The sequence below is a fragment of the Diadema setosum genome, chromosome 11 (assembly GCF_964275005.1).
Source record: "Diadema setosum chromosome 11, eeDiaSeto1, whole genome shotgun sequence".
Lineage (NCBI taxonomy): Eukaryota > Metazoa > Echinodermata > Echinoidea > Diadematoida > Diadematidae > Diadema > Diadema setosum.
This window is the reverse complement of record NC_092695.1, coordinates 13,383,754-13,397,217: the sequence shown is the minus strand read 5'-3', so window position 1 is coordinate 13,397,217 and position 13,464 is coordinate 13,383,754. Positions and strand designations below refer to the sequence as shown.

The 13,464-nt window shown below is 39.0% G+C and overlaps 1 protein-coding gene across 1 annotated transcript in view; it reads left to right on the top strand.

Moving 5' to 3' along the window:
- Positions 1 to 13,464, top strand: part of LOC140234698 (neurobeachin-like) — a 421,843-nt gene that overhangs the window by 156,892 nt on the left and 251,487 nt on the right. The window contains 8 exon segments of the mRNA XM_072314734.1: positions 927 to 1,046; positions 3,058 to 3,204; positions 4,847 to 5,044; positions 6,479 to 6,633; positions 6,859 to 6,967; positions 7,511 to 7,663; positions 8,245 to 8,413; positions 9,912 to 10,054. Coding sequence (XP_072170835.1) covers positions 927 to 1,046; positions 3,058 to 3,204; positions 4,847 to 5,044; positions 6,479 to 6,633; positions 6,859 to 6,967; positions 7,511 to 7,663; positions 8,245 to 8,413; positions 9,912 to 10,054 — 1,194 coding nt within the window.

Sequence of the window (13,464 nt, the reverse complement as noted above, 5' to 3'; positions counted from 1 at the left end):
TTGGGTGCTATTTGCAAATTTAAAAACACCCCAAAATATTAACTCTCATCCCAATATGAATGTGACGTGCATGCATACATTTCTTCATTCAGTCCTGTACTCCACAACTGGGAATTTAACTACTGTTGAAAAAGTCAGGAAGTCCTGATTTTGTGAAAAATTTGACTTACTATATATATGGCGTATAGAGTACATGATCTGGATGCACTGATTATGTTTTGGCAAAATTCTGTAATGCCAAGTCACTTTTCAGGTTGATTTTTTTTACAGCATTTTTTCAGCTCTAACTTCAGCTCGGAATTCCCATTTTTGGGGTAATATGATTCAGTAAAAAGGATAGAAGTAAGTGGACAATTCATTTACTTCAGCAATGATAGAAATGGAAGGTCAAAGTCAAAGGTCACTGTACTTTGTCAACTTGTCATTGCCAACTACTACTTCAACATGAAATGTCCCATGATAATGCAGTTTGGGTGGACAGGGCAAAAACAAATACATGTATGCCAGTTTTATTTTGTCTTTTTTCCACTGTTGGAAGAAATCTCCCATAATGAATGGATTTTGCTTCCTGCAATAAACTTGCATTGCCAATTCATTGCTGTGTGGACTGTGTAATATAATTTTCTTTTCCCTCTTCCTGCCTCATTTTTCAATCTCAGTGCTATAGCCACTGTTTTGCCCACTGCCCTTTTCTCTTCTGAAATTGAAGTCAATATTTCTCTGATTGGACTTAAATGTCACATATCATCCTGTGAATCCCTCGGTAAAGGCTCGTAACATATTTACTGTTTTTTATATTATTTGTTTTAAATGGACAGAGGTGTGGAATTTCACACTTCACACACTTTCCACATAATCTTTTAAAGAGTGAGAGTAACATTGTCAAGGTGTAGGTATTCACTGGGAGTGCTACTTCTTGGTTTCAGTGGTACATGGTGACAGTGGTGCATGTGTACAACCGTTGGAGGACAAGTGAGATCAAGTGCTATGTGAACGGTCAGTTGGTGTCCTCTGGGGAGATGCAGTGGTACGTCAATACAAGTGATGTAAGTATCAACACCAAAGCTTCTCTTCCTGGAATTGCATAATTGAACATTTTTCTAGGATGGCAAAAGATGATGAAGTTACAGTTGACAAACTTGTCAATTCAGTATTTTATGTCAGATTATTACTTCTATTTTGCCACCAGGTGTGTTGCTTTGCTGAAGCATTGTCCTATCCTGATGAGTTTTGTTTTGGCTTTTGTCACAGTGTTGACCGTTCAGTATTACTGTTGTAGAACACAGAAAGATTGATACGGCATTAGTCTCATTAGGAGCCTCACAAAAGCCAGTAATATGTTAATATTTTGGGTTTTACAACCACTAACAAACAACAATGAAACTGCACTGTGGTATACTAGTGTAATGGTGTGTATCCGTACTGCCTAATTTGCTATTTTTAGATCTCTTCACAAAAGAATAATACTGTGTTGTTGTTGTTTTTTGTACTAGTCGTGCAGTTATCAGCATAAAATGTCAAATATCTTCCTTAACTAATCAGAGTAGTGCGCCATGATTTTTTTATGCCTCCGTCACGAAGTGGTGCCGGAGGCATTATGTTTTCGGGTTGTCCGTCCGTCCGTCCGTCCGTCCGTCCGTCCGTCCGTCCGTCCGTCCGTAATGAATTTTGTGGACAAGGTAACTATCAAAACCTGTTGAGGTATCCTAATGAAACTTGGCATGTATGTGTATTAGGGGGTGAAGTTGTGCCTATCAACTTTTGGGTGCACATGCTCAAGGTCAAAGGTCAAAAGGTCAAGGTCAAATACATAAAATTTCACTATTTCCACCATATCTATTGAATGCCTGAAGATATTTTCTTGAAACTTAGTGTATACATGTATTACCCAATTAAGATTCTCTGGTGAAAGTTTGCATCATGAAGTCAAAGGTCAAAGGTCAAAAGGTCAGGGTCAAATACATGAAATTTCACTATTTTCGCCATATCTATTGAATGCCTGAAGATATTTTCTTGAAACTTAGTGTATACATGTATTACCCAATTAAGATTCTCTGGTGAAAGTTTGGGTCATGAGGTCAAAGGTCAAAGGTCAAAAGGTCAAGTAAAAATATCAAAACTTCTTTTTTTTCTCCGTGCCTTGGAAAATTGTTCAAGTTATCTTCATGGAACATAGTATATACATGTACTGACTGGAAGTGATTATCTAGAGAATGTAGGGTTCACGGGGTCAAATGTCAGGGATCAAAGGTCAAGTGCAACACTTCAAAATTCTACTATTTCCCTCATATTTATGCAATGCCAGCAGGGTTATTATTTTTTTACACTTGGTGTATGCATGTGTAACCTAATAGAAATTCTCTGGAAAGTTTTTTTTTTTCTTCTTTTTTTGCCTCAAAGGTCAAAAGGTCAAAGATCAAGTGAAAGTGCTGAACCAACTTTTTCCTCCATATCTCGAAGTGGCTCAAGTTATCTTGAAACTTAGTACATATATTATGCATGTTCTACCTGAAAGTGATTATCTTATGAATTTTAGGGTCAAGGGCCAGATGAAAATGGTAACAATTTACTATTCAATTCAGAAATTGCACTTTTTCTCCACACCTGTACCTTGAAAATTACTCAATGCCTAAATGTATGAATGGGTCAAAGTCGAGTTAAAGTCCTTAAATCCCTGGATACATGCTCTCCTATTCATCCAATTAAACCTAGGTCAAGGAAGGTGAACATTCAACACATTTGTGACAAACTTGTCATTTCAATATTTTGCCAATTTTGTGAAAATGTAATCACACATTGTCCACATGTACTATCTAGACCTATTGGGAAAATCATGCATTATGGCGGAGGCATACCAGTCGCCAAAGCGACATTTCTAGTTTTCTTCACAACATATGATGTGATATGATTTATATGATTCTTATTAACTACTCTGCGGTGTCACTGAAGATTCAGTTTGCAAACAAGAAGTTTGAAAATGTTCTCAATAATAAATGAGGTTGCATTATCAGCGAGAATGATGTGAGCGAATGAAATGTCAACTTGTTTTGCCCGCAGCCATATGACAAGTGTTTCTTGGGCTCAGCACCCACGGCTGACAAGGAGCGGACGTTCAGTGGCCAGCTGTCTTCTGTCTACCTCTTCAGTGAGGCTGTCTCACCTCAGTGCATCCATGGAATGTATCTCCTAGGGCCAAACTACAGGGTAAGGAGGAAGGGGCTTGGCAAACCTTTCATTAGTTATGTTCAGACGACAGGCCCTAACCTCGAGGTTAGGAAACCTCGAGGTTAAGCTCTTGCCCCCTAACTATGACATGCGTCCACACGACGAATCTTAACCTCGAGGTTACAAAACCTCGAGGTCAAATTCCTGCCCTTTGAGTGCGTTGATTTTTGTGTCCACACGGTGCTTAACTACGAGTGGGGACCCCCCGCGGCTCGTGGTTAGAGCGCTAACCATAAGATTTCTCGTGGCTCTTAACATCGAGCAAACCTCGAGGTTAGCTAACTACGAGTGCGTCTTCACGGTCCCTAACTACAAGCTCTAACCTCGAGGTTAAGGCTTGTCGTCTGAACGTAACTATTACCTCCTGTTGTGCATGACTGCATAAGAGAGTAGAACTGACAAAATTGAACAACATCTATGATTGGTACATCTTGATCATGCTGTCTTATTGCTGACAAAGATTGTCACAAAAAGTCAGAAATCAAAATTTCCTGTCAGGTTGATTTTTTTGAGAAGCTGTTTTGTTTGTTGTCAAGTTTTAGAGCTACACAGAGGCAGGCAAATGTTTTCATTGGCTAAGGCTACAGTATTTCAGTCCAGGAATGTTCAGCTCAACCCCTACTTGTGTCATTTGTTAACCAAATATCTTTATAGCGAATGGATTGTATTCGGCTTCTATGGTGTGGATTGAAACACATCATTCCAAGTATCCATCATACATAAAACATTGAATGTACCCATGGCAGTCTTTCTGGATGAGTGTTAAGAGTTTGGTCAATAGTAGCTTCAAGCATTGGTGGAAGAGACTCTGTTCATACAATGACACTACTTTTCAGCAAAAGAGGCAAGGGGTATCATATAGAGTTATACCTTGTTTCTCAGTGTTTGAAAAAAAAAAAGGTTGTATCTGTTTTTTGTTTTGTTTTATTGTAACTAACAGTAAAATCATTCATGTTTTCACTGGTTGCCCAGAAATGTAACTGAATATCTTTGGTGTTCATGAATAAGATTGATCACAGTTTTCCTACAAATGTATATGTATGCATGGAACAGTAAAGTTGACATGATACAAGAGAATAGGACTATAGCAATGCTGAAAGGATGTATGTAACACAACACAAAACACACCTCTTTTGTAAACCTCCTAATTTTACTATATGTTTACCAGCATTCAAGAATAACTTTTTGCAACAGATAACTTTGGGTTTAACAGTGAAAATTTTGGATGCTCTCTTTGGTTTTCTTTTTTCTTTACTTCAGAATTGTAAGATTTTAACCCTGCTGAAACAAAAATGATACTATGTCAGAAATGCTACTCATTACACAGAGTGTTCACATTATAATAGTCATCATTGGAGCGTTGTGCATGATAACCGTGCTATGAAGGATTAATTTCAAGAACAATGGTGCAGATATCCATCAAGGACTTGCCTGAGACACTTTGCATGTCATAGATGCTGCCAGGAAGAAAGAGGCAATTGTAAAAGGAGATATAGGTGGATGAAAGATTGGCAAAGCTTGTCCTTCAGGTTGCTTGCCTGTCATCGTGCACCTTTTCATCATTTCTGATCCCAATCTTTATTTTATTTTTGCTCCATATCCCTTGTCCCTCTCCCAATAGAGTCACTTCAAATTTCCATCAGAGAGTGATGTCAGCTTGCCAGACCAGTTCAAGAAGGTGCTGTACGACGGCAAGCTGACCAGTAGCATCGTTTTCCTCTACAACCCGGCTGCCACCGAGTCTCAGCTGTGCTTGGAGTCTTCACCCAAGGGAAACCCATCTTTCTTTGTGCACTCACCTCACGCCCTCATGGTTCAGGTGAGGAAATTCTTATGAAATCTTACGTTAGAGAAGAGAGAGTGAGAGAGAGAGAAGAGATGGAATTCAGGTCCACTCAATATGACACCGGAATGTGCCAATGAGCATCATGTCTTTTCAGTATCAAGTTATGTAAGCATTGATTTGTGTTTACCACTAAAATAATGTGGAGGAAATAGTCCTTTGGCCTCTTCTTCCTGCATGACTTTTGAAAGACAAGTACGTAATACTACATAAGGGAAGATGATTCAGTGAATGTGTATTAAGTACACATACAGACCACTCAAACTGGACAAGAGATGTTGCTGTGATGTTTTAGTTTGCTTATCATATTTTCAAAGACTTTTCGTTAATGTTTGGAGAAGTGGCACCTAAAATGAGGTTGAGAATGATGTGCCAAGATTTTTGTGCTGAATTCATTATCTCATGATTGCCATAAGAAAATACTATTTCATCTTTGGTTTTAGTCAGTAAGACTTTCCTTGGCAGCATACATGATTTTCTAGATATGTAGCACTAAAAGATTCTATCAATGGGGATTCAGAGTGCATTCATGCACTAGTTTCTACCTGCTTTCAATGCTCTTGTTTTGTTCTTTACCAGTTACAAAAGGGAGTCTGTGAAATTTGCCAGAAAATGATTTCGAAGAGAAGTGTCAACTTAAAGGTCCTGTTTACCTTTGGGAACAGTGATTTTAAAAATGTTCAAGATATCATGTATGCATATGTGTATGTCTGTTGTATCACAAAACATCCTGTCATATAAAATTTTTGCAATAAAGCATAAGGAGATATCAGTATTTTTCTCATTAAGCCATAACTGTAGACAGTTTAGTCTGGAAACATTTTTATTGTAACTATTGTTCACATTTTGTGTATTTAACAATACTTAACATTGATTATACGGATTCAAAGTTTTACAGTGGTTGTTTCTATCCCAAACTCACATTTTAGAACTATTTTAGAGCACTAATGCTGGGTTTTTGTTTCATCTGCAAACGGTAAATTATGCCTTTAATTGTGGGTCCTCATAAATAGAAGACAAACATTTGAACTCTGTTAGAGTGCAGGATCAAGTCACTCAACCTGTTTAAAGACAATTTGAAGAAATTTTCACAAATTGCCACTGGCGTTCAATGCATACAGTGTAGACACAAAGTTTCGCATGCATAATAATTTTGCAAATTTTGGCTTTGCGAACTTGGAAAATTAAAATGCATGCAAAAACTTCTGGTTTTACAGTTCATAAAGATGTAAGGCTTTTCTTTTTATCAAGATACTCTTATCATCACAAACAATAAGACAAGGGAAAAGAAATACTGACTAAGGTGCAATATGACCACAATGAAATAAGGAGTAGGTCATTCCAAATCATCCATAGCTTTCTATGAGCTTTGACCAGTATGTTGCTTGACCTTCAACCTCTGTCCCCCAGGATGTGCGAGCCATTGTGACCCACTCCATCCACAGCACCTTGCACTCCATTGGAGGGATCCACATGCTCTTCCCCATCTTCACACAGCTGGATTTTAATCACCTGGAGCCGGGCGCAACATCCAGGCTTGAAGGGGAGAACGGATCATCAGTCTGGTAAGGAGCAAACAGACCTCTGTACCAAGAAATGACAATATTGCACTTTGTTTTTTCACAGTTTACAATTATATTTTTGATATTTGCATAAGAAAGAATTCTGTGATCACAGTAATACATAACTAGTGCAGCTGCCACGGTAACAGTAAGAAAAAACAGGGATACCCTGGCCCTCTGACTTCCATGCTGATTCTTGTTATTCCATTTACCCGTTTTCCTTGGCAGTCCACTCCTGCTTGGGTTGCTTTGTGACCTTCTGAAGGGGTCCATGTCAACCCAGCAACAAATGGTCCATGGGCGGGGCTTCATCATCCTAGGATACATCCTCCAGAAGGTGAGCAAGAATGTCTCTTGATAGATTGAAGAAGGGATAGGAAGATGGACAGATGTGTAACTGCATTAATGCAGGGAATGCTGGATGGCTTGACAGAGGTGAAAGACATATGGATGGATCTATGTGGACTGGGTGGAGAAAAACTAGATGAAGTAGGATGAGAATGAAAGCAAAACCAATGATGCTAAACTTTATTGACAAGAGATAAATGAGGTTTTCAATGGAGAGATGTAAAGAATCAGAGACATAAACCTGTGAATAAATGAGTGGCTAGGATGTATATACATTGTGTGTAACATGCGCAGCATAGGAGGGCATTGTGTGACCCGAGATGAGGAAATAGATTCACTCATTGAAGAGAGAATGATCTAGTGATCTAAATCATGGGGTTAGGTACCTACTTAAGTTCCTCGATTGTCAATTGTGCTGTTCCAGTTGATGGAATGATTGAGCTGAAATACCACCAAGCCACTTTGTTGTGTCCCTCAGGGTATTATAGCAGTCACCTTTACTTCATGACGATGCCTTGTTTCTCCCTTTAAGGCCTCACCAAGACACATGACAGGCACAGTGCTGGAGCTTTTCCTTGATCTTGCCAAGCATTTCAACAACCTGCCAACAGGCATCCAACTCCTCAGACACCTGGTGGACCACATCCTCTTCAACCCATCGCTATGGATACACACACCCATCAAGGTTTGCCAGCTGCCTCATCTCTTGTTACTAGAAGAAACATTCCCTTGAAACCTTTTAGTCTATTTTTTTTTCTCTGTGCAGTTCTGAAAAAGAAAGCCAATGACCATGATTTATTCTCATCAACCTTAAATTACTGAGTTCTGAAGAGTGGATATCTGAACAGTTCAAATATCCACTTCCAGAAGTATCTGTTGTGATCTGCATATCTGTACCTTTATGAAGAGCATCATGTAGAACAAGATGCTCAGTAAAGATACAACCGTAAATCTCTATTTATCTATCTATGGAAAAGAACTGGCATTAAAGTGCACTCTTACAAAGTCTATGTTGTAGAGCCTTGTCAAGAAATGCTTGTATGGCTTGATTAGCTATTGTGCCTTAATCAAAGATTTATGCCCACCTCTATTACTTGAAGGATGCCAATGCCATTGAATCTTCGCTTTGAGACTGTCTGTATCTACAGATAGACACCATGCTACCTTACTCTTACTGATGGTTTTGTTCCACAATTTTGTGATATGGCCAAATAATGCATTGTCCTCAGGCTGAACTTCCAAACTGATTCCACAACTTATGTACAGGTGCAGATATCTCTGTACACATTCCTGGCGAATGAGTTTGTGGGTCAAGCAGCCATTTACACCAACATCCGACGGGTTAGCACTGTCCTGCAACTCATGCACACCCTCAAGCATTACTACTGGATCGTCAACCCGGAGAGCCGCAGTGGGATTGTCCCCAAGGGGCTTGGTGAGTATTCCAACCTGCTTTCTCTCCCCTTTACTGACCCTCCTCCATCCATCCTCGTCCTTGCAACTCAAGTTTTACCCCCCAAGGGCCACTCCTTTGATAGTGTTCATTGTTCAAGAAAAATGCTAAAAGGCATTGGAAGGTAGATTTATTAACCTGTTGCGTGGAAGGTATTATACTAGCCGTTGTATTTCTATGTGAAACACGCAGTACCTGTAAGTAATGACTTACCAGGTACAATCTGTTCTGGACCACTGGTTTGACTTGTATTTATTTCACAAAGTGGTAAAGAAGAATTTGCATTCATTAACCTGTTGCCTATACAAAACTGTAATTCCTCAAAGAGTTTGGACATAACATACCTAGTTCCATTGAGCAGTGGGTTAAAGATAATATAAAGTTTTGGTACCTGAAAAGTTTCCCTGAGTTTCCTTGTCTAAGTTTGTGTTTCACGTTAAAGTACCTTTCATATAACTAACACTGTGAGAATTACTCGCCCCAAAGTGCTCTCATGTCTTAGTAATCATACAATAATGGTTTCGTACCAGAGCAGAAGCGGGCTCTGAAAAATTCGAACGAGCCATTAGTTTGACTCGACGCGGTACCGCGGCAATCAATATACACGTATTGTACAAAACCATTATTGCATGATTACTAAGACATGAGAGCACTTTGGGGCGAGTAAGTCTCACAGTGTTAGCTATATGAAAGGTACTTTAACCTGAAACACAAACTAAGACAAGGAAATTCAGGGAAACTTTTGAGGTACCAAAACTTTATATTATCTTTAATACTCTTAGGGCTCTATACTTTGGTATAGATTGTGTTTGTGGACAAACATGATCTTTGTTGTAAAAACATATGTTCTAAAACTTGTTTTGGACTGTTCATATTGATGTAGCACATGTTCTTTATAATTCTTCAAGTTAATGTAGTGATTTTGTCAGTTAAGTAGGGGCTCAGTCATTTGGGATTCACTCCCATATCATTTTGATACAGTGTTTACTGGACACCAGTATTTCATAGTCGTCCAATCCGGCCATCCAAGAAGTTTCACTTATCCATCATATTTTCATATATACTAGTCCCAAAATTGATATCCATTTCTGAATATGTTTAAAAAAAGAACCCTCTGAAATTATTCTTGGAACAATCATACACTTGCCCCATAATTCCTGAAATGACATACATGTTAGTCATTATGATCTTTTATCAGTCATCCTTGCCTCAAAATGAGTCTCACTGCCTATCACAACAAAAATCAGAACTTGTCTGTTTGCAGAATGGGCCTACTGAGTCTGTCAGCAACATGTTGATACATGTTCAAAAAAAAATTAGATAAGCACCTCTATGGAATGGGAGGGAGTTTGAATAGGCAATGTCAGGGTGATATGAATTGGGTGACAAGTGGGTTAATTAATGCAATGACAAATCACTCTTGGTCCCTCCCTTCTCTCCTCATTTCCCTCCTACCTTTAATTCACTAATTGCTGTTTAGATGGCAATCGTCCCAGCCTGGATGACCTCCTGACATTGAGGGCGCTCATCCTGCGTGTCACCAAGCAGCTGATCCTGAAGGAGAAATCGGCCAATGATGAGGAGCTTCAGATCATTCTCAACTATCTTATGACCATGCATGAGGTAACTAAGACATTTCCCTTCCCAGCTTCATTGTCCCTTCATCTGACTCCTCAAAGATTTAGTTGGCAGCATACCATTGCTTAGGATGGCAAAGTGCATTGGGCTCATTCCAACTTGATTAATTACTTCCTACCAAAAAAAAAAAAAAAAAAAAAAAAAATTACTTCTTTTAATGTAATCAAATGGCATGTAAAATTTGGCGTAGGAGATTTCTTCATGAACTGCTGCAGGTATTATTTTACCTTTTTTTCCAACTGATATTAAAACAATAGATATGGAAGAAATTGTTTCAGATATTGCTAAATTATGTGACTTCTTAAGTCTTCTACTTTCAAGCACACTGTCTTCTAGCTTGTGAGATTGTGAATAATGTGAGGAAACGTCATCACCGGATTATGATCAAAGACCAAAAATCTGTATTATCAATTGGTGAGGTTTGATTCAGAACAATTTTCTGGAGGTCATTTCAGTTGCAAGTTGCAGGCACTTATAAATTGTTGACTGAATTTTATGATGGAAGGAAAAGCCAAAAAAGCCAAAAACTCTTTTTTCATTTTAATGTACAATTGTAGATGAGATCCGAGGTTGAGGATCAGACTATGATGGTAAGCAGACTTATGTTGCCATGACAACCATTGTTATTCAATGTCATGATTGAAGTAATGAATTAATCATGCAAGCTTTCATTAGCTATGAAGTGCTATACTACCAACTTCAGGGCCGAAAATTCTCAAATCTATGTGACTTTTTAAAAGTGTGAATCTAACATTTGATTTCACGTAAATATTTTCATCATTGGATTTTGCATTTTCTTAAAAGAATAAATTTTGTTACGAGTACATTTGCATTTTTCCAAATTTCATCTGATCAAGAGAAGCTCTATGCCCTCCCCCCTTCATCAATCTATGAGGAAGTTTTAATCAGCTCCATACAATGAGGCCATTTTCCATACATTTCATACTGTTAAGAGCGTCAACCTCATGATTGTCATGGCGACAGCAAATATTTGTCCATTCCCTGAGGTATAATCTTTCCATTATGACATTTTCTCAAGGTCTTGCACACAGAGCAGTGCACTCTGAAGGACATAGACACTCATTTAGCAAAGCACTGTGGGAAATCTCATGTTGACATGTGTGTAATGTCATTTGAACTGATAACTTGTTTTGCATGTATATTGCATTATTAATGTAACACTGATGCAATAAACATACTGTCTTTCCCCTTCAAAGTTGACTCAGCATTGCTCAAAAGAGATCAGAAAAATAATAATGTGAGAGACTACTCCTTTGAATACAGTGAATTTTATTTAGAAACCACTTTGTAGTAGCAGCCTCCTGCACTCAATAGTGATTAGATTTTTGAGGCAGGTATTTTGTGAACATGACAACCAGTTTTGCACTGCTAACTGTCTGAACGAGACATTTTTTTTTTCTCCTTCTTGCTGCTACTTAAGATGTGTTAGACTGTAAGCCTATATTCTTAAAATGTCTTAAGTGAGTGTTCAGACTCTAAATAAATACTGATGCCAAGCACTCTCAAAAGGTGAAATTTGTTCGGTCTTGGAGCCATTTGAAGGTCATGGTGAGGTCATGTCTGATTGTGACCTTGTCGATGTATTGTCAGTGAGAGCTACCACCTGTCAAACAGGATTCCCACAATGCTTTGCAAGCCATCCTTCAGTGTGTTTACACTGTGATCCATCATGCAAAGTTTCTGTGCTGTGTCATGTGTGTGATGTTCTTTGAAGATCTGCATGATTGGCGGCTGTAGGTCTGTTGGTTTTCAATGCACCAAATAAATTCTGTCCTAAATCAATGATGTCTGAGGACCCATTTGACGAGTGTATTATCATTATCATTACCCTTGTTAGTGTAAGCATGTTGTGGATGATTGGGCTATAACTTTATATATAATATTCTGTGAGGATTTTCAGTCACAAGGCAGAATACACTCATCAAAAGAGTGTTGCCTGATTGGCCCATTCAGGCAGTTAGTGTATGTAACCTGTCAAAGCCAAATTCATGGGTGGGTGCTCCATGTGTACCAAATGTAAGGTCAAGTGAACATACTGGGGGACCCCATGGGAACCCCAGGGAAGGATCGATGGTTACTGCTGGCTGCATACTATGCTAGGTTGTCATCTGGTGAGGAGAGCCAGGTAAGGTGTAGATTGAGACCACTGTCCTGGGGAATAGCGTAGTGATGATGATATCCACCGTAGACTCTCCTGACTCTTAATGTGTGCCAGTGATTGGTAGAGGTAGTGAAGTCTGTTCTGTGGTACTCATTGTTATCAGCAGATTTCTCCCCTTTCATCCCTTCAGCCATGGGTTTGATGTTCGTTAAGTCAAGCACTAGCTTAAAACCGGTCCGGATGATGTAAACTTTGACACACTCACATGGGATTCTGTAGACCATAGGGTATTGTGTAGTAAGTTGTTTGTCTTTGTAGGCAGAGAATTTGCTTGAGGAGCTGTGATGCACCTCAATTCTTACTCCTCCTCCTCCTCCTAAGCCTGCTGGAGATATCATGCTGAAAGAGAAAAATGACTCTAAATTTCTTCTGCCCAGGCAATTATCCGTAACTTATCATGCTTTTTAGTCAGCATTCAGTAGAGTATTAAAGTTTCACTCAGTGGTTACCACAGGTCATGTTCTTCCAAACTTGACCTTATTGTAAAGTTAGCCAGCCCACTCAGACATAACAATGTTTCTCAGTCCAACATGAAGGCCAACATGACACAGTGGGGATTATGAGGATTAGATAATCTCTATTCAGTGACAGTTAGTTTCCTGACATCTCTGCCAATCGAAAAAGAAAGCACTCTATGAGATATGCCAGTCGGTGAATAAAGTACAGTAAGGATTAATGTGGGTAGGGTCTATGGTACCAAACTTAAACTGTTTCAGTTTGTAATCTTGACCCTTTTGAGTAGGATGGCTATTGCATCCCAATGCATGCTTGGTATATTCAGCTCTCCATTAACCCATTGAGGACGGGCTGATTTTGCAACGACACACATTTCCCATAGACACTTGCCTGAGTATACACAGGACTCGTCCTCAACAGGGTAAGGTGTTCCTCATCACTCACCATATAGACCCATCTAATGTTGACTATTCTAAACTGAAGGTCAGAGGGGGTGATGACAGGATCAGTAGTAGAGAGAGGGTATAGTATATGATGTAGTCACTAACAGCATGTTCAACCTTACAAAGACCTAGAGTACACTGGTCAAATTGGCAAATGAGAGGGTCTTTTTTTATTAGGACCACGCTCATCGAAAGAGGAAGATAAAAACGAAATCTGGTGTACCACAAACCAGTGGAGTTAATGTGTGTTCAATACTTACACTGGATTTCATGTGTGTTCTATACCTACCATAGTTCATGTAATAGCTTGCACA